We start from the raw sequence: 22,371 nt of genomic DNA, 5'->3' as shown, positions 1-22,371 counted from the left end.
AATTCAAACTAATAGAAATAGTCAGATTATTTCATCCAATGCTACTTTTCCCCCCAGAAAATATACAGTGTGTTGGCTAATAAAATAACATACTAATAATATGAGATGACCAGATACTGTTGATGGTGCATGCAATGACTCGCTTTGGTGGCTCCTGTAAAAAATAACAGTTCAATAAATGCTTTCTCTTAATGCTTTCTATTTTTTTTTTGCAATTTATTTTAGAAGATGTAAAACAATTAGCTTGCTTTCTATATAGCCAAGTAAAATAACAATGACTTCCCTGGACAGATTGAGAATACAAGCATATATCTACAGGCTTCATTCGGTGTTGATCCAGAATGAGATGGCGGCCATGTGTGGCCCAAATTGTGATGATGTGATGGATGATGTGAGTAATTCTCATTAACTGGGAAATGGCACATTAACATTTATTACTTCTAAAAGAGGTATGATTACCTGCGTTTGCGTTGGTGGAGCAAAACCCTGCGTGCAAGCAGTCTAATTCCCAGATTACGCTATCCTCGTATATATACGCCTTGTGAAACAGAACACATGACTGCTTTATTTTCCCACTTGCTGGTGTTTCCAGTAACTGTAGTAAATTTTTAGTCCAATTCCACTTTTCACTCAAAGTTGCAGGTGTTTTTTTTCACCCTCTGCCAGCAACAGGGTAAGACTTAAAGCAGCGACTTTTCTAACGCCCTTCCTTGAGACACTGTCCTCTTCTATGGTGAGAAGGGCTCTGCTCTCGGGGGTGTGCAAGTGTCCCAATCCCTTCCTCTGGCCGCGGTTTCTAACCTAGATCAAATGTTAGGCTTTAAAAAGCTAAAGTTTGATGTGGATGAGCAACTGCCTATGAAACACTTTAATCCGCAATGCTGTAATGTATTTAATTTCACACTCTCTGATGTTGTTGCCCCTTCTTAGGATTACCCAAGGGAGGAAGGGGGTGGAGGTAGGAGCACGGGGGCATGGCGATAGAGGCCGGGCGGGAGGAGGGGGGGTCACTGAAGCTCTTCTTAAGAGAGAACAAGACTTAAGAAAGACAGAGGGAGAGAGGTAATCAAGAGCTATTCAAGGAAAGGTGGGGAGTTGTAATAAGGAGCAGGAAAAGATGCAAACAAAGACATAAAAGAGTAGGAAAGCCATATGCAGCTGGAGAAAACAGTTTGAGTCAGGAGGAAAATTGTTAAGTGAGGACAAAATGCATCTCTCCAAGCGGAGAGAAATCTTGCCATGGAGCTGGCTTCACGGAGAAAAAAAAAGGGAGAATGCCACTTTACAATTTGGAATGCTTGTATTCAAATAGGAGGTCGGAGCTTTGGAGCCCGAAGAATGCAGCTATATCTGCATTGTCACATCCCCCCTTGCTTGGATAAGGGGAAAAGACACCCTGGCAAATCCCATTGTAGAGCTTGGGAGCTTCATAAAAGTTAAGGAGCGATGGATATAGTCTTGGCCCCCTTATGAGATGAGGATCTATCTGGCCTGGCTTCGGAAGCCCGAGACGCATACACAGGGATATTGGAGGCAATAATTCCCCGGGACGGGAGCACACACAGGCTCCTTTATATCGCCCCTAATATCCAATTTACGGGCTCAGGCCCTCCGCCAGAGCAGCCCCCGAGAACTTAGAATGCACAAACGCCAGCGTGAGATGGAATTAGGGCCAAGTTCTCTTTTCTTCTGTTTGCCAAAAGTTTGAGGCTTACAGAAATATGAAACTGTTTTTTTTTTTCTCTCCCTCGTTCCATCCTTCCCTCTCCGCCCCCCCCACCACCCCGACTCTCGTCCTCATTCCTCCCTCATCCTTTTACCCATTTCATCCATTAAATAGAAAAGGCAATGAAAGCAACAGAAAATTTGGGTCCGGCATTGGAAAATAACTTGATTTTATGTAGCTGATATGTGACAAGCTTATCCAACACCATGAGTTGGAAATGTTGTAAACAAGCGTCACTGAGTAGAAATAGTTTACAGTCGTTATAAATGTATTTAGGCTTCTTTGAAATGTGTCTGGCCGGTTGCATTGCAACATTGCCAAAGTCTCTAAATGAGGAAAGCTTGATTATGTGGAGCAGAAACACACAGAGGGGTGAGGGGAGTCCATCATGCTGAGATGAGTGGGGATTTATTTAGGTTTTGGGTGAAAAAGTAAAAGTTAGAAAGTGTATACATGCTTAAGAGGCGTGATATTCCCCCTCTGCTGATCTCCTTATCCTCTCCTTAGCCTCCCTTAAGCGGTATGTGGTGCATGCGCGCACGCACACACACACACACACACACACACACACACACACACACACACACACACACACACACACACACACACACACACACACACACACACACACAGTGACTTTCCCTCTGCTATTGCTGGATGAATCTCCCGTGAACCTTGCCAGCCTCTCTTGCCTGTGGATGTATTTACTCATAACAAGGGCTTAGGCCAATAAGAATATATGGTGATTTATACTGTGACGAGCAGGGGATTGTGTTGCCCTGATGCTTTAAGTATTTTACACTTTGCTAAACTCTCTGACACCTCCATGGATAAAATCCCCCATTTGCACCAGCCCCGTCTCCGCCTCCTCTCAACTCTGCACAAAGAGACAACAAAACAAAGCATGATCAAACAAGACAAGAGACGGTTCACAAACTACTTATACTGCTTTGGAGTTAGACATACAAGAGAGAATCGTGCACCTGCCTTCCTCTATCCATACTGTGAATTGGATAGAAGAGGCTGTAATTCCAAAAAGGTTTATGTTCAGTTAGCAAAACTTGTATTGTAACAGAGTGCACTTGCCAAATTGGAAGTTAACAAGAATCAATCAATCAATTCATCTTCTACAAGTCATTCATCCATTGTAGGATCGTGAGGGTGCTGGAGGGGATCCCGGCTGACAGACGGGCGTAGGTAGGATACACCCTGGAGAGCAGATCAGAGGCTCCAACGCTGAGACCGTCAACCACACACACTCTCATACACATATACAGCCATCCATCAAACATCCATTCAAATAATGCACTTGTCCTTAAACTGTGCATTTTCATTAGATTGCCAATAGAAAACCTACATGCATACAGGGAGAACATGCAAATTCTACACAGAAGGGTTGACCACTACTCCAACGTGGGACTAATTGAATTTGACTGATTTGACTTTAAGTAATTCAGATGATAACAATACCCTTGCCCTCAGTTTTAGATGACAAACTTAAACTTTACATGTCTCTAGTCATTAAAAAACAAACAAAACAAAAAAAAAAACAAGAAATGAATAAACACAATATTCAAATGCTCTTTGATCATTTCCAAAATTATATTGTGTTGTAAATTGTATGGCACTCTAGTTTTACTACAAATAAGTAATTAATAAGTAACAAATTCTTAATTTTGAGTCTCCATAAAAGAGCATTTTGTTCTTGTCACAGTGTCATTAGAAGTAAAACGCAATGGTAATAAATGTAGCTTCAGATTCTTTCTTTGGTGATAATTGGGTAAATGAGAATGTTTGTCATGAACACATTTTCCTGGTAAATTCCTATTTGTAATAAAAACAAAAAAACAAAAACACAATTGGAATATGGTCAAAGAAAAGACTGAACGGACTGCTACGAACTCATTGTGTGTCGGGTTTTTTCCCCCCCTAGATTTAAAACCTCACACACAATCCCTCATGTGAGCAATTCATCACCATTCCCATCAAATTCTGCTTCTGTCTTAATTAACCGGGTCAGTGTGGCCAAATTCTCTAAATGGCATCGCATTTGAGAACCTGATGCCGATATTATCCATCTACTTTCCCCGAAAGGTCAAGCAGAGTGTGCCCAAGTCATAAAAATCCCCCATCTCATTATTTGAGCATTTCTCTGGCTGGTGGCAGGGGTGCACTGCGGTGGAAATGGAATGATATATCGGAGCTGGTCAATAGTCGATCTATAATGACTGTGTTGTTGGGCTTTCACTTTAGAATAATTTATATCCTCGCTGATCAATAACTAATCTTGGGCATAGTCAGCGCTGAAATAAAGAGGAGAATGATGATGGCAGGAGGAGAGGCTCTGCTGGAATGTGTGGGAAACTGATTCCCCGCACCTCCAGTGACACGCACACACACACACACACACACACACACACACACACACACACACACACACACACACACACACACACACACACACACACACACACACACACACACACAGATCCTGTATCGTCACAAAGCTTTCAGAGTTTGTGCTGGATCCATACTTTTTACAGTAAGAAGAACAATTTATACTTTTAAACACTATCATCACTCGGACTTCATTCGATTGACATAAATGTGCTTCTCGGTATTTGTTCTTGTGCTTCTGCGTACGTGTGCGCGTCTTTAACGGGTGTGTTTGTGTGTGCTCGTCCATGTTTTAGCTTTTCCTTGAGTGCAAACGTGTTTGAGCATGATCCTGCACATCTTTAAGTGTTTCTCCGCGCTGTGTATGTGTGTGTGTGTGTGTGTGTGTGTGTGTGTGTGTGTGTGTGTGTGTGTGTGTGTGTGTGTGTGTGTGTGTGTGTGTGTGTGTGTGTGTGTGTGTGTGTGTGTGTGTGTGTGTGTGTGTGTGTGTGTGTGTGTGTTGGCCTGTGGAGCTGAGGGGGCTGAACCCTCTGCCCTCAGATTAGCCCCTGGTTGATAGGATTAGGCTCTAATGACTGGGACTTGGAAGACAAAGGGAGTTTCTGCAAAGAGGCTTAGATATGGAAGAATTAGCAGCAACCTTCCATTGCTCTTTCTTTCTCTTTTTCTTGCTTTTCTAACCGACTCGATCACTCCTTCTCTCCCTTTCCTTCTGTCTTTATGACCTTTCCTCACATTGTCTCTTGCATACTTTGTCTCGGGATGTCTTGTAACACTCTAATGCTTTCTCCCCTTCCCTCTGAGTCATCTGACAAATGCATGCACCTGTCAGTGTGTTAGTAATGTGCTTCCACTTGTCTTGTTGGTGCATGCAAATATTCAAAGTTTGAAAAATGTATTATTGCTTTCTTGAGCTTCTCATTTTTGCGCATTTATATTCACAAGCTCTCATTTTCTTTCTATTTCGTACTTAAAAAGTGTTTAGAAGTTTTATCATGTGACAATAGGTCATGTCCCTACACTGCTTGTCTTCTTGCGCTCAATGCCGAATATATTTTTGTAGGCATTATAATGTACCCCAAAAAAACCTTTTAACCAATATACAAAAAAAAAAATAACAACACAAGCTATACTTTTACACAATTGAGCTCAATTTGAGTATTTATCCAATATGAAGCATTGGGTTCATTAGTTGTTTTTTTTAAAGCTACTGTTCCCAGTTGTATATCTGTGTGTGTGTGTGTGTGTGTGTGTGTGTGTGTGTGTGTGTGTGTGTGTGTGTGTGTGTGTGTGTGTGTGTGTGTGTGTGTGTGTGTGTGTGTGTGTGTGTGTGTGTGTGTGTGTGTGTGTGTGTGTGTGTGTGTGTGTGTGTGTGTGTGTGTGTGCGTGTGTGTGTGTGTGTGTTTTAGTCTTGAAATTGAAATTGTGCACTTTCAGCACAGTAAAATCAAAGCATGAGATGAGTGGTTGTAAATCTTGCAGTATGTGCAATAATTCTCATTTCATTCATCATTTCTTGTTGATCTCTTTATTGGACAGCAAGAGGGTCACATCTGTGTAATACATAGATCTCGAAAAACAACTATACCTGAGCAATCACTGGGATTTGTAGATCAATAGCCAGAGTCCAAAGACAGAGGAGGTTTAACCTTCATATTTGAAGTTCACAAAACTACTGGTATTGCTGCCATAGGATAGCCGAACCTAAACCAGAAATACTGTGCATGCTGACAATCTGACTGTAGTCCTGTTAAGTATGTTAAACTTGTGTCTGAGAAAAGTTTATTAGGTTATCATACAACAAGTCTCCCAGTTTTGGAGCATCTTTTTTCCCCCTCTGGTTATTAATTTGGCTTTTTAAACCATTTATCTGAACCCAAATACTAAATTTGCACCCAAATATTCAACATGTATTAAATGTGTTTGGGGGATAGAAAATGTGAAAACAAGACGACAGTGTAAGAAGACCTTTGACGCAGAATTCTTCACATTCATTTCCAGAAAACAATCGCAACTGCAGAATCAGTGTGATAACCACTGATCTTAAAACTCTTTGAAACTATTCAGTGCCATCATAAAGATAAGTGCTGAACTATGCTGCAGTGTAAATAGGTCTATTTATGCTCTTTTCTTCGTTTTAGCCTTATTCCAGCCTTATTAGCCTCTGTGCTAAATGGTCTGATGCTCCGTGGTTCTAATTGCCTTGGTCTCAGATGCTCTTTTGGAGCGACCGCCAGGCGAAACGCAACACAACAACGGCAAAAGAGGGGGATTTAGGAGATTTTCTGCCAGCTTACGTAAGAAGAGACGAGAGCAGCTCCTTCAGGTCGCAGTGCAGATGCTGCTCGTGTGTCTATGTGTGTGAAGATCAACCCGTCGGTGGATGAAACCATTAGAGCAACAATGCTCACTAGGTCTTGGTGTTTTGATTTAGAAGCCCGACGTGGAGGTTTGTTTGGGAAGTCATGTACGGCGGTGTGAGTCTGAAGGCTGAGTGTTGGTTTAGCGAGCCCCAGCTGGGCTCTAATCCCACTGAGTTTCATAAACCTGACTGGCCGGGGCAGGCGCAGGCGCTGGCATTAGCACGAAGGAGGCACAGTGCGGTTGTCCACGAGCCAATCCTGTCAGTCTTAATCCACTTATTGAGCTGTTTATTGCATGCATTTAGTTTCATGCCAACGCCATCATCCGAAATTCATCAATTAGTTGTGGAAGGATCAATCTGCACACATGACACCATTTTACCAGCGCGTCAGTGACTTCAAATAATAACATGAGGATGGTTGATTTTGCAGTTTTAATTAATCCACACTATCTGTTTCTCATCTCATTATGCAGTAAAACTGTCCCAAATATTCTTGGTAAAAGTAATAACGTGGACACAATAAATGAGTGATTAATGAACTGATTTGGCCTGATGTGTTAATGCTTTGATTCAAGGTTGGCGGTTCGAAGCCGAGACGTGAAGGTCGGATTTGTATACTAGACTCGCTGCACATGTCAGAGGCCAGTGAAGAAAAATCCTCAAAGCAGAAATCAACTGCATTACCAGTATAATAATGGTGACATCATGCAGTTTTCCGAACTATCCCGTGAGTTATGTTGAGTCCAATTTGCCTTAAAATGCTCACACACACACACACATACACACACAGACACACACACACACACACACACACACACACACACACACACACACACACACACACACACACACACACACACACACACACACACACACACACACACACACACACACACACACACACACACACGCATGTACGCACACAGAAGTCCTGTATATGAACTTGTGCACACACACACTTGCCTCTCCCCTGCGTTGTACACCCACCGCCTGTTGGCTTTTATCTTGCACCGGGCACGAGATGAAGACCATATGCAGCCTCGGTGCAATTATAGTGTGGTGAATTGGTGGAACAACAAGAAGGCGTTTTAACGGAGCAGTAAACGCAGGTAAGGGCCTTTATTAAGCCAGATCAGGTTGCACTGATGTTGTCAGCCGGAGACGGGCTCCCAGACAAGCTGCGAGTGTGTTCGTAGGTGAGTCCAAGCGTGTGTGTGTGTGTTTGCATGAGGACATATTTCACATGCAATTCTTATTAGATATGGAGCTGTCATTGCATGAGAGGAAACATTTACCGTTGTTGGAAGTTTGAAGTAATATTTAGTTATGTGCACTGACAATGTGACTCAATGCATGAAAAACATACCCGCACACACACACACACACACACACACACACACACACACACACACACACACACACACACACACACACACACACACACACACACACACACACACACACACACACACACACACACACACACACACACGTAATTTACCTGTCTGAATGTCTGAAGGAAATTGCATGTGATCCATAATGGTTTTCGGGATACGACCCCACCAGACTCTTTTCTTGTGCCCAAAAGGTGAAAGGTCAATCTCTAAAATGTTTATGTGCAGCCCTGTGATGCTGACCCCCTCGGGGGGATCAGGTTAACAACCTCCCCCCCACTGAAATCACAAGCACACTTATATTTTCACAGGTAGAAAAGGAACAACGTGTTAATACACTAAACAAAAATCTAATAATTGCAGCCCTTAATTGTGTGGATTTGAAATGACAGCTGATATGTGAAAATCCTACATTACTGTAAATAACTGTCAGCACACAGAGAAATAATTCATTCGAGCATCATTGACCCTTTTTTATTGTAATAGTTTATATCTCATTGATTTCTATTGTTGCTCTGTTGGTGTTGTTCAGGCTGTGGTGAGATTTATCAATTTTATACACCACTGGATAGCTTCAGAAGTGTATAAAATTGATAAATCTCACTCCAGTTTATGATGTTTTTGAATCTCAAGTGGCATAAGCTTTATGATTAAACTAAAACCTAAATAGTTTAACTGATGTTTATGTCCAGCACTGTTCTAAATGTATTGTATTTTGATTTCACTTACACTAAACACAAATGAATGAGTTCATGTTTGAGCCGTTTGAGTTACCTTGAAAATACTGTATCTTACCTCACAGCAGGAAAACATGAAGAAAATGGCACAAGGTGCAAAAGACAAAATCCCCAAAAACGAGAAGAGACTTGGAGAAGGGGGTGAAAAAAGAAATGAACTGTGAAAATAAAAAAAATCAGCGTGCGAGTCTCATTCTATCACATTAAAACTCTCTCTGTCTTTGAAGTTTTATTTCAGGACTTGGTGAGAAGTAGAAGTGGGAACACAACCACTTGCTCCAGTGGAAGTTCTGGTGATTTTGTGGCTCCGGGCGCAGTGGAATCGTCACGAACGCATCAATTAGCTCTGTCACTGCTCCTGCGTGGAAAACTGTGGATTGCTGCTTTGCTTTTCTCCGTCCAGAAATGTTAACAAACTGTTTTACACTTAATCCACCCTTATTCAAATACAGATAATCTCCACCGGATTCATGACGCTTTATATTTTGCTGATTAAAAACTTTAGCTCTGTGAAGCGTTTTAATTATTCACCAATTCCTCCATTTGGAGACCGTCTTTGTTATTTAAAATATTTAAAAAGTAGTAGTTTAAATATTTTGAAGATATATTGAGACCATCTCATTCAGTAAAGACAGATTCTCACTATAATATCCAATCCTTCTGGAGAAAATTTAGTTTTTATAGAATTGCATGTCCGAGGGATAAAAACAAAAAAAAACATTTGTACATTCATTGTAAACTTTTTCACCCCTCGTTTTAATAAAAAATGTATTACGTTTCCAGTACAGTACTTTCCAGTACTTTACCTAAGGTGCTTGTCAAAAATTGTTAACTTCTTTACTTCAAATGGAAGCCCGGTGTGAAAAACAATATATTTAACAAGAAAACAGTTGCCATCATGTAAATTACTGTGTGTCATGTGAACACTGTGATTATTTCAGCACAGGTCACATTAACTCGTCATATTCCCAGAGACAGTTTAAATGTCACGAGATAGATCTAAAGAAATATAACAATGTACGATAAAGATGTAGGTTTCTTTATAATTCCGTGTTTTTCATATCGATGTAATGACTTTTTCACTCCCGCCTTGGGGGTTGATGCATTGTGTGCATCGTTGGTGGAGAAATTTTCACATCACAGATTCTGTCTTCATTTAGAGTTTCAAGGACAAAGCAAAAAAAAAAAAAAAAAAAAAGTGAGAGGGAAGAATAATTATCAGAGGCAGGTGTGGCACAATGTGTCATAAACAAAGGAGGAAAGACAGAGCGAGTGAACAAAGGGTATAAAGATAGAAGTGTCAAACATTAGTGCACGCCAAGTCGTCTGTTGTTGTCTTTTGATGGTTATGACACTTGTGATAATTAACAAACGCTAAGTGGAATACATTTACAACAGATCACGCTGCCTTGATTCTTTTGACAGTTTGCATGGGAGTTTTGAAGAACTTTTAACAGAAAACAAGTTTGTGTCTCATTGTTTGAGGAGCCTTGGTAGATTTTTTTTTTTTTTCTAATCTCCTTTTTGTTTGGAAGAGTAGAATAATTGCTTCCTCTTACGGTTTTTTGCAGAGCAGAAGCTGCCTTCTGCACTTCACTATACCCCTGACATTTGTTGTTGTGACGTGAATTTATGTTTTGAAAGCTTCTTTATTAAGATCCCGAGGGTTGTTCAGCTCGGAGGAGATCTTTAGATGAGATGATGTGGCCGCTGACCTCTTCATGAACTTCAGCAGAGATAACTTTGTTTAGGAGAGATGGAAGGAGGTTCACTAGCCACCGCTGCAGTCAATCAGTATGTTTGGTAATCTGATTCAGCGCTGCAAGGACGGACGAGTGCCCCGCTGCTGAACTGGAGTCCAGCGGAGGATCTGACCTGATATGACAAGTGTTTGCTCTCAATTTCATCTCAAGATTTTAGGATTTGAATTAATTTTGAAGTCCACGTAGTAATCGTGTCTTTAAAATGCCCCAGTCATGTTTTGTTGAATTGCATTATTTAGAGGTAAATGAATTTCATGTATTTCTCTTACGTAGTGCGTTTCCTCCACTTGAAAAGCACTATACATATTTGATCTCATTCACCCATTCACACACCATTGGGAGCAGCTTGGGGTTCAGTGTTTTCCTCAAGGACAGAAAGGGAATCGAACCTGCAGACGTACGATTGAGGGACGACTCGCTCCACCAACCAAACCACAGCCGCCACAAGGTGGGAATACAAACTGGTATTTTGACCCTCTCAGATAAACGATTTAAAACTGTTGTGATATAATTGATCACATGTTGTTTAGTGACGGGTTAAGGGACACACCGGGAGAATCTTCTGACACGGTCAGAAACGCCCCCAGTGCCATCTCATTACACTGCATGGTGTGACTGCTCCGACAAGCTACTAAACCAACAGTGATGCAGCAGAAATGGACGTGACGAAGTCACACCAAAACTATAGTTTGCAGAGAGACACCTCGTGCAGGCAAACTTACTGTGCTCAAGTTCACGAGAGACACGTTGCACATTGTAGCCAGTCATAAAAGATTAAAGCTGCTGAACAACAAATGCAGGAAGAGGATATTCCTTAATTTATCACATGAACACAGAGAGATTTGTCTGCATTGAACCACCTTGAATTTCCCCAGGACTGTTGGAGCTTTCAATGCCAGGCTCACAGTGGAGGAGAAGTGTGCTTCACTGACCTCTTGGCCTCCGCTGCATGTGTTTTTCAGTATTTCAAAGGAAGATGCAGTTTTGAGTCGCTTCCCCGAACAGTCAGTCAAAGAACACAATGTTTTGACTATAAGAAACCACCTATTTTTATAGTTTACAAATTGAATTCACTCCTAATTACTATGTCATCTCTTACAGTCCTGCACTAATCCGTCTTCAAATCTCACACCCTCTTTTGGTCTTGTATTCTATATTGCATGTGTATGATATTAAAAAATGATCTGCTTTTAGGTGATATAGAGTTGCTGTAATTAAAGTGGAGATTATTCAGCATCTTGCATATACTATATTTGTCTTCCATCCTGTGTGTGTGTGTGTGTGTGTGTGCGTGTGTGTGTGTGTGTGTGTGTGTGTGTGTGTGTGTGTGTGTGTGTGTGTGTGTGTGTGTGTGTGTGTGTGTGTGTGTGTGTGTGTGTGTGTGTGTGTTACAGCTGCATTTCATGGTGACCATGTGTTTACCGCAGCTTGGGAGATCCAGATCAGCCACAAGCCAAACACACTGACTGAAGTTAAAGTTTTTTTTGTTTTTTTATATCCCACCAGCCGCTGTGGTTAGAAAACCGGCCATCATCAGCTGGAGGAATAGTTTTATTCCCAAGATAAAAGATAAAAACAGTGAGTGTGACACAGTTTTGCAGTAAGATCCCCAAAAAGCACCACTATATTTGCTTTAATACACCTTTTTTTTCTTAATTCACATGTTTTATGTTGAAAATGGTAACATTTTAAATTGTCTTAGCTGATTAGAATGTGATTAAATAATTATAATTATATACTGTTATGATACTTTAATTGAAGAAAATGCAAAAATGATTATGGCAAATAAGATCTGAGTTGTTTTTGAAGTTTTATCAGTTGTACTATTGAAGTATTGATCCACAAACTTCTCAGACATTCCCCTTACAGGCTGAATGTTACATTTTCATTGCGGAAACCTTCTTGTGTAGTTTGGTTCCAGCTGAGGCCGGCTGTTTCTCTACTGGGGTTTACTGGTTTATTACCACTAGGCTATGCTGTGCTCCCAGGTCACTCTCCACTCCAGCCTACACTCACACCCATCCTGGAAAAGATGAGCCTTCACACCTCTCCTGCAGCCTTCCCTTCACTCCTCCTGTCCTATCGCTCTGTTCTTCTCCCTCCTCCCGGTTTTATAGCTCGGCTCCAACACCCGGCTTTTTCCACTCGTTCTCTCTTCGTCGTCATCCTTCATTTTTCTGCTTTGCCGCTCTCTTTTTTTCTCACTTTCTCTCCCTCCCTCTCTTTCGCCCTCTCTTAGGTGCTGATCAATTCACAGTCTCCCCGGGAGGTGTGAGAACCCCCCCCCACCTCCTCCTCACCCTTCCACCCACAGCCACCCTCACCCCTCCGCCCTGACTGTCCAACGCACATCACCCTCACCATTTTTCTTAAATCCCTCACCCTTGGATTTCCAGCGGACAGGGGTACTCCATGTGATGATGATGACAGCGATGCCCTGTCCGCTCTGCTTTTACTTTTATACCTTTTTCTGTCATCCTTTTACACCGTCTTTGCCCCTCTCTGCAAAAGTGTCTGCAATGCCATTAGCACACCTGAAATAATAGTGCTGGTGACAAATGCTGCTGGAAGGGGCGCGTGAGAGACACCGGGAGGGAAAAAGAGGAAGAAGGGAGCGAGGTATGGAGGTGTGTGTGTGTGTGTGTGTGTGTGGGTGTGTGTGTGGTAGAGTGATGAGCTCTCTGTCGGTGGGGTTAATTCAGACTCAGCAGTCTTGTAGAGTAAAAGTGGAGCTGCTGACCTGGTGGCCAGTGGCCCAATGTGAAAATTGACTGGCAACATTCAGCACAGCTATTATTACAGGCATCTCCCGTGTGCGTGTGTGTGTGTGTGTGTGTGTGTGTGTGTGTGTGTGTGTGTGTGTGTGTGTGTGTGTGTGTGTGTGTGTGTGTGTTTGAATCTATATGTTGAGACGTCTGTGAATGTGTGCATCTAATTTCACACAGTTCTCAATATATAAGAAACCAGCTGTTCCTCACATATGTATCTGTAGGTGTGATGCAGAGATGTCAGTGTGATTGTCACATCCGAGTCATTTGCAGTTCTTTATCATTAATCCACATGTTCATGTTAATGCAACACCTACATAGCAGCTGTTCATCAATAAAACCTGCAATTTTTCCTACTTTTGGGCTCAAACTGAAGCTTTCACGAACACCTTTTGAGATTTCAGATTATAGATTTGCATCTCGAAACAGCTAGAAATTATAGGATTTGTGTTTAATAAAGTAGCTAAGTGTTTAATTTGCACATCATATTAAATCTGAGGCTGAAATCTTTCACAGTTTGAATTAAAGGTAACAAGACGATTTTTTTCTTCATATGATGTTTGTAATATCAACACTTTGGTTTATTGGATGTCAGCAAGGAGGAAACAAACATGAAACAAAGACACACTAGATATTTGTAATCAAAAGAGACACAAATGCAGGTTCATGCACATTTTATTAGCATGTTAAATCATTTCCATGAATACAGGTTTGGAGAATCATAACAGGTGATTTTGTTACAGTATTAAACACTATATTACACATTCAATGCAGAATGGAGAAACACTGTACATCAACCCTTTATTCAGCAAGTGTCTATATTTGGTCACTTCTGCAAATCTTCATTCTTTTTCATATGACTGTTATTCAAACATGTCGATGCATCCGTAAGTCATATTTAGGGTCTTGAGTTACAAACCACACAATACATTGTCCAATCAATATTATGTTTGCAATTTTTGCAGAACTCCAGTGATGTGTCTATCTTCATAGCTTTCAGTTCTTTACTATAAATGGTGAACCAGTTTGTAACCTGGTCAGTTTTAAAGTTTAAACTGAGCAAAACAATCCAGCAGATTGTTGTAGCTACCAATGCCATGCAGAGATGTTGAATAAAGACATTTATACACTATGTCTGTATTTGCATTGTTCTTGTTGCACAGTCTTTGTATATATCTATATATCTATATATTCATTACATGTTTCAGAGGGGGGGGGGGGGGGGGCAATTTTACACCATATTTGCACCATGAACACTTTTTGTTTGACCTTTGTTGCATGCAAGAAGACATTTGATTAGACTTTCATAGTTTCTTTTTCTTTACACATGACAGTAAACATCTTGAATCCTTAAATGAAAAAAACATGCTTGCCTCGCAAACTCTGTGGAGGAAATTTCTATGTATTTCATGGGAAAGTGTAAATGTGAATTTATGTTTCACAACAACTTTTTAGCATTTTATTTGAATACTCTGGAGCTGCAACCTCCGTCCGCTTTCATTACATGTAATTTCCAACAGCTCCGGTAGAAGGCGCAAATGATTAAGCATTAATGTGTGTGAGAGCAAGAGAGCAGCTCACGTTAACGTTTGAGCCACACTGCAGGGTGCTGCAGAACTGAAGACTCCCACAGGACAGACTTGCCCTTGATAACAAAATGTAACTTATTTCAGTGTTTTAAATTAATATTGTGATATTTCTGTCGACATGCCAAAGTCATAGCTTATCCATGCTGTGGTGCTCGATGGTTATAATCCCAAAATGTGCCTTTGCCTTAAAACTAAACGCTTAATTGGTATTTTACAGTTATTTAGGCGAATGTAATTTAATTTATATTTTTCCATCTTTAATTTAAGAGGGAAAATTTGCAAAACGCTGATAGAGAATAAAGGTCTAATACATGTAAGCCTTTCTTATAAAACAACCGAACATGTTTTAGCTCATTACACATAATTTCTGAATAAAGATCAATCTTGAGCTTGTGAAGCCGAGCGAACTATGTTTGAAAGGATAATTTCCAACACGCACCCAGACGAATCCAGCTGGAAGTTCTGGCACGGTGATCATTTACCAGTAGTTTCTAATAATTAGATAAACTAAGAAAACTTTGCAGCAGGTCTATCTATCTGCTTGTGTGCTACAGCAGATGACACAAAGCAGAGTGGGAGAGACTCACAGGGAAGGAGAGGGGATCAATGGCCTTTAAAAAAAAAAAAAACAGATCCCAACATGTTTGGGCGCAGAGCTGCGGGGCTGCAAAAAGTTTGACCCCAGTTTGACTTCTCAGGCTGCCAGTTGCTCCTTGTTTTTTGGGGGTTTTTTTTCCCCCCTTCAATCAGCTACAGACAAGCAGCGTTACAGACGATCATACAGAACCATGCAATGATTCACATCTCACACCTGGAACTGTTTATTACTATAAGCTCACGCAAAACTACTTATAGTTTAAACAAACAAAAAAACCCTCAACATTTGCATTTATTTTTGTACAGTTTTCTTGAGTGGTAAGAGCCTAGTGATACAAAGAGGAATATGCAGCCTGCATATGGGTTTTAATATTGACCTGAGCTGAATAATAAGCGTGTGTTTTCTATAAACTAAGATAAAGCTTTCAGTTTCTCATTTGTGTTCACGCAGCACAAGTCACAGGCCGTCTAATAACGCTTCCATTTGTTTCGGCAGTCAAACATGCTGTCAATTTGCATTCAGCCGTTTGAAAGTAATACCTGCTGATTTTATTGAAACGACTCAAAGCATTACCGTCATCGCAAAGCGGATTAAGCAGAAGTGACGGTATTTGCCCCCCTTGCTCTCTTTCAGGATAGCAAAACGCGCTGACCCTCACGAAAGAGCAAATCCGTGAGAGAAAGTGGAGCTTCAGTTTGCTTTTATGGATGCTAATTGAAGGAGCTTAATTGCTTTATAATGCCGGACTAGTTATTTTACAGTGTGCAGGCGCGGATGTGAACTCCTTTCATGTTAATTTAGCCTCACTTCTTCACAGTGATGCGCAAAAAATTATAGTGCACCTTACAATATTGTGGGCTACGACACCCCAATTGTTTCACTAAATCCACACAATTGTAAAAAAAAAAAAAAAAAAAAAAAAAGTAGGTATAAACTACAGATTCGCTTGTGAATGGAAACTAACTGACCTTCGAGACCATATCTGTGGCAATAACGTGCTCTTTTAATTATGTACAAGGCGGTAAAATAATCATATATATATATAAAAAAAAAAAAAAGGTTTTAAAAACGAGAGCTTACTCACCAATAAATAACTGAAATGTCAAAGTGGGTGAGCGCGCGTCCACCACGTTTATTTGATCCGGTGTGTCTGTGCGTAAAAGTCCGAGCAGTGCGTCTGCTGCGCGCGCCCCGGAGCCTCGTCGGCCGGACTGCGGGAGCCTTTGATAGCCATTTCATGCCTGTAAAAATGTCCCATAGGATCCCACCGCTTCGGGTTTTTTTTTTTTTTTTTTTTTTAACCACAGGAATCACCGCAGAATGTGTGAAGCCACATTACCGTGTTATGACACCGTTTCTGGCACCGGGGGCAGATGATCGATGAGTGGACGAGCTGCATAAGAGACGAAGGAAAAAAACAAAAAACTTCAAGCAGGCTGTCGCCGACCAGCAACACCTTATGAGCATAATCAGGAGATAATATGGTGCTTTTACACTCTCGCCGTTTATGTGTGGCTGGGCTAAGAAATACATAAAGTTGGGTAAACAGTTGTTTGGTGATCATTGAGCAGAAAACACAATATATATATATAAAGTATATACTTGGAGAAATCCTTAATGAGTCCTCGCCTCTTAAATCTGATCATACTCCTGGCATTTAACTGTTTAATTTAATGACATAATGTATGCCATTAATATTTCATCAAGTTTTTTTTACATATGCATCTATTGTTTTTTTTTTTTTTACTTAAAATGTAACCCAACTGAAAGAACATTTGTTCTCTATAAAATCCCGGTGAAGAACCAGCTCAAACTACGTAAAGTAGTAAATTCTTCCTATTTAGTTCAATCAAAACCCCACAATAATACCTTTTCCTTTATATTCCACGAAAACCTCACCTATCCTTTACATAAATTACAGCTCATCAATAATTGACCAAACTTTCACAATCTCGGCAGTGCAACACAAGCAAGCGGCTCATTATAATTTAAAGACTAAATTAAAAGTTTGTGAAGAAAAAGTGAGCAAAATCTTAAACTGGGTGCCGTTTGGTTTGCTTTCGAGAAGTTTTCTGAAACTCTGAGTGTATTTAGAATTAGGTTAAGTAATTAAGTCAGACTTGTGTTCGTGTGTGTTGTGTGTGTGCAGTGAGTTAGAGTGTGAGACAGGGTGAGATATGTATTTGTCAAATATGCAGTGTTTTAGTGAGATTACACACTGCAAAAGCCGACAGAGGTGCAAAATGTGTGTGTTTTCCATCCGCGGTCGACGTTTTGTTTTGCGCCTCCTTGTGAATGTGGCCTAAAACCGATCAATCAGCCCCGGATCGATCATGCGGGGAGCCAATAGGGGGCTCCCATCCCTGTGCCTCTCTGCCATTGGACAAGCCGGGCAGACTGGAGCGACCCATTCAGCGCTGCTATGGGGGAGAGGGACGGACAGTAGGAAACTCATATTTAGACGACAAAGTAGCTCCGAAGAAGTCTTTTTGAGTGACTAAATTTCAAATATGGGACATAAGACGCCATCAAGTTGAGCAAGAGAGAGATAGAGAAAAAAAAAAACAAGAATTCACGCCACATAGAATAAACAGCTTAAACAACTTAGAAAAATACTTTTTTATTTCGCGGTCTCGATATTTTCTATCATTTTGTATTACTGTTTTTCTGTGTTAGCTCTGTATGCAGTAAAGCAAGTGTATATTATAGTTTTTGCTATAGACAAAATATATTAGAAAAGGCGAATCTTTGAAAAATGAAAACAAATGGACAATAAAGCTAAAGATATATTACATTCAATCTAAGCTGCTGATTATTGTACAATAACCCCCCCCCCCAAAAAAAATAAAAAATAATTAACGTCTCATTTTAAGGTGATGTCCTGTTTGAACTAATTGGTAATTAAGTTTTATTTAAGCTACGTACCTCACAACCGCGTTGAAAGTGTGAACTATTTCTAAGAGAAGAGGCGCACGCAAGAGGCGCGAGTCCCGAAAATTCACAAGTTTGACTGTCCCGGACTGAGAATAAAGTGACTTCGTGAAGCAGAAGAAAGGTGAAGCTGCAGTTGTAGGTGCACATTGTGTTTATCCCCGTGTTTTTGTTAAGCTCCGTTTTGCGTCCGCCGCGGCTGAAGCTGCCTGGGCGCGCAGGGTCCTCCCACCCCCCCTCCTCTCCGCGCGACTTGCTGCAGCCCGGTGCGTTGTGTAAGACGCGACCTGTTATGGCCACCACTACTTCCGGGTTTCAGCAGTCTGGTCCAGATCCTCCGCTCCTCCTCAGCTGAACACACACATCCATTGTACACAAACGGGCAGGCGGCTCACGCATACACACGCACTCACACACTTACAGACACATATATATATATACACAAATACACACACACACAAACACACACACACGCGCACAGCATCGATCGTGGCTCCTTTAAGAAAGACTAAGCCAGAATTATCACCCCACCTCCTCTTGATCTCCTCTAGACGCTTTTGCATAAGAAAATCAAGCCGGGAGCCGAGAGTGATCAAAGAAATCGAGAGGAGAAGCAGCTTCATTTTTTAACTGTGATTGCGACCATTAACATTTAGCTGCTGCCGATTCCGTGGAGACGCGCGTCGGACCATCATTCATCCGGTACTTTTGACAAGCCCTCGCGTTTTGACTGACAGGCGGAGTGTCAAAAAAGCCATGAGAGTCGCCAGTTTTGTTTGAAGGGCTATTTTATTTCCTCCCTGGTTTTGGAACAGGAGAGCCCGGTGCAGCTGCCCGGAGGATAGCCGAGGACCTATTTGCCGCGTCTGGGCTAAACTTGCGCAGAGAAGCGGGAGCTGGCTTCACCGTTCCGTGGAAAAAGGCATACGGGATTTTGGCTGAAACATCTTCTCATTTATTTGGATTTTCTTTCTTTATTTTGTCTCCACCCTGGCCTCAGAGGGGATTTACCTCAACTGAAAGGACGACCAGGGAGTGAGGAGGGTTATGGCGCAACGGGTACGTAGGGCAATCCCCCCTAAAAAAAGTTTCTCTTGAGTCAACTGCGCTTGAATGCGATGCAGCACTGTAACGTGGCTTAATGACACACATACCCGCACAGACGCACACTCGCGGGGAAAGTTTTTGTCGTTTTCTTGACTCACGGAGACACGATTTCATGTTTTGCGTCTTTTGGCACGCTCTTACGCACGGCCGCGCTCATTTGGTCCGCAAACCCGGGCCACTGAGGGACATTAGAAGCGTGATCGTATCTCACATCGGCTATGTTTTTTAGATTAGTTATGACAGGCCAGTTACTGAAGGCAAAATGGGGGAGGGAATGGAGGCAAAACAAATCTCCACATTTCTCTCTTGAATGCTGTCCTAAGATTCCATATGGACTATCGAACTAAACTAAAAAAAAAAATTAAAAAAAAAAATCTATATATATAATAATAATCCAGTCACACTCCTTTTTCACTTGTATTGTTTCAGCTGCACAACATAAACTGCGCTGAACGTGCACAATTTGCATAATACCAATGAAGCAGGTTTTGTGATTAGGTGATGACACACGCTTTGATTCACACACACTGCAGGACGGCTCCTGGAAGGCTGCTGGACGCTCTCGCGGATAGTAAATAGTGTATAAGCAGAGATATGAGGGGATACTGAACACATTTAGCTGCTTGGTGTTGGCACTGGCGCTGCACCACGCTGGGGTTTGCACCTCTTTGCCTTCAGGGTCGAAACGCTCAGGTTCAAGTGATAATGCATTTTACTCTCTCTCCCAAACACTTCTTTATCACGTCGAGAAAGCACCATCAATAATTCACACACATTTTAGACGTAGAAATTAAGACTTTTGCAGGCGCTTTGGCAAACCTCGATCGACATTTATTTGTTGGCATAATGTGATTGCGCCTCCAAATTAACTCCAAAACCACCTCACGAAGACGAAACGGCGTTGTTCAGCTTGAAACTGACACGTGTAAAAGTTCGGATAAATAACTCCGGTTTTTACGTTGTATGCAGAACAACACTCGTCTGCTTGAGTTTGTTGCATGCACTAATCATAGTGTGCTTGATGGGTAATAACACGCTGCACAATTATGAGCCCTTAAAATCAGAAAGCACTGCAATTAACAAGTTTAAGATATTTGCTGTCGTTCACTGTGAAAACACGTCTCAGTATATGTTGTAAAAATCCGACGACTCCCTCGTTAATGACAGTAATAATAACTTAGTCATGCCGATGCAGTTTTACTTTTTAACTCACAGTAATTTTGAACATATTGAATAATTCATGGGTATTTTTTCTGGGTTACAAAGGTCAGTGTGAATAAGTTCAGAACAAAACCAGCTTTTATGATAATCATTTCCCTCTTTCTTTTTTGTAAACAATGTCATCTTTACTAAGTCACGTCGCCCTCAAAAGTTTTCTTGAAAAGCACTATGAAATTAACCACAGCGATGAATTTATTTCTCTTGTTTTCCATGAGTTATAGATTACGAGTGCCAGCCGTTTAAAGACATGGGGATGCGATTCTGATCTTAAAACTACTTTTAACTGAGGAAAATGTCTTTTAAAAATTATCATAATAATATTTGTCAAAAACTCAATTTGCATACATGCTCCTTTCAGAGGAGGAAAAATAGAAGCAAATGTATGAAATCTTCATCTCTCACTCATATAGTGTTTTTATATCTCGTGGTTTTGTTGCAAAGTTTTAGTTAAGTGTTTTTTTTTCCCCCGCTTTCTTTTCTGGTATAATAACTGTGAACCCGCGTATTTGTTGTGTGCAGTACGAAGACTTGCCCCATTACGGGATGGACGGTGTGGGCATCCCGACCAGCATGTACCCAGACCCGCACGGCGCCCGGTCCATGCAGGCGGTACACCTCAACCACGGCCCCCAGCTGCACTCTCACCAGTACCCGCACACCGCCCACACCAACACCATGCCTCCCAGCATGGGCTCCTCCGTTAACGACGCTCTCAAGAGAGATAAAGACGCTATATACGGGTAGGTGCGCGCCCGCCGGTCCGGGGAGGGAGCTCACCCTCCGGCCGGCGAGCCGTGAGTCCAGGCCCGCAGGGTGGGAGGGAAAGCCGGGGTGGGGAAGTGGAAGCATGGGTGCAAAATGTGAACACAACTGTCCAGGACAGCCCGGTGAATGTTTCAGAAAGACACTGGAGCACAAACTTCTGGACAGTTTTTTTTGGGAAAGCGATTGCTACACCTTAAATGTATATATATATTTTTTTAATCTCTGTATTTTTTTTTTTGAGCAATTTGAAAGTTACGCTTTAGAAGACGGTCTTTGTCTGGTCCATAAATAAATTAACAAATACTATAGATTTTTATTTTAAGTTTTCTTTTGTTGTTGTTCTTTTACGGATGCTCACTATTTCACCCTAAATATATATTTTTGCTTTGAGGAAAAATTATGCGACTAACAACCGACTTCTTCATCTTCAATTTCTTTTATAACTTGCGCTGTTCAGTTTGTTGTTGATGTATTTTTTCTTAAACAAAACTCGGTGCATTTCCCGATTTAACCACTTAAATCAATGTACTACTTCAACTCCATAAACCCCCAAGTTTTAAGCAAATCCACGATCCATATTATTTATTAATTTGCAAAAGTTAATTACAAATTCTTTGTTTTCAAGGTGACTGGACACGCCAGTAACCGTTTCACCCCCTCATTCCATTGACAAAACTTTCAGTTGCGCAAGGCTGCGCGCATTAGTTGGATCATAGATACGCAAAGGACTTTAACAACAAATTATAGACCAATGTGTCCGCATTAAACCGGCGACATCTCGAGAGCTTTTTGGCAAACACACACTCACACACACACGTTCTCTCTCTCGCGCCCTCTCTCTCACACACGTCTGTGTTCCAAACGGAGACCTGTGCACCAAATTGTTTGACAGACTCTAAAGCTTTTATGCTATTAGGCGCGCCTAGATTTAATCACAGAAGTCTGCGCGCTGTTTGCAGCCTTTCTCTGAGCCTCTGCATAATATAATAGCATGGCGGCGGCAGCAGCAA

The 22,371-nt window shown here is 41.4% G+C and overlaps 1 protein-coding gene across 2 annotated transcripts in view; it reads left to right on the top strand.

Annotated features, from left to right (window-relative positions):
• The first annotated feature begins 18,869 nt into the window (after positions 1–18,869).
• The window catches only part of meis1b (Meis homeobox 1 b), an 84,798-nt gene continuing 81,296 nt past the window's right edge, over positions 18,870–22,371 (top strand). For both annotated transcript variants that reach the window (XM_080508154.1, XM_080508155.1), the window contains exons 1-2: positions 18,870–19,327; positions 21,116–21,336. In XM_080508154.1, the coding sequence (XP_080364280.1) occupies positions 19,316–19,327; positions 21,116–21,336 (233 nt within the window). In that variant the 5' untranslated portion in view covers positions 18,870–19,315. The remainder of the gene's footprint in view (positions 19,328–21,115; positions 21,337–22,371) is intronic.

Source organism: Blennius ocellaris (assembly GCF_963422515.1).
Source record: "Blennius ocellaris genome assembly, chromosome: 13".
NCBI classification, from domain to species: Eukaryota; Metazoa; Chordata; class Actinopteri; order Blenniiformes; family Blenniidae; genus Blennius; species Blennius ocellaris.
This window is presented reverse-complemented; position numbering and strand designations above follow the sequence as displayed.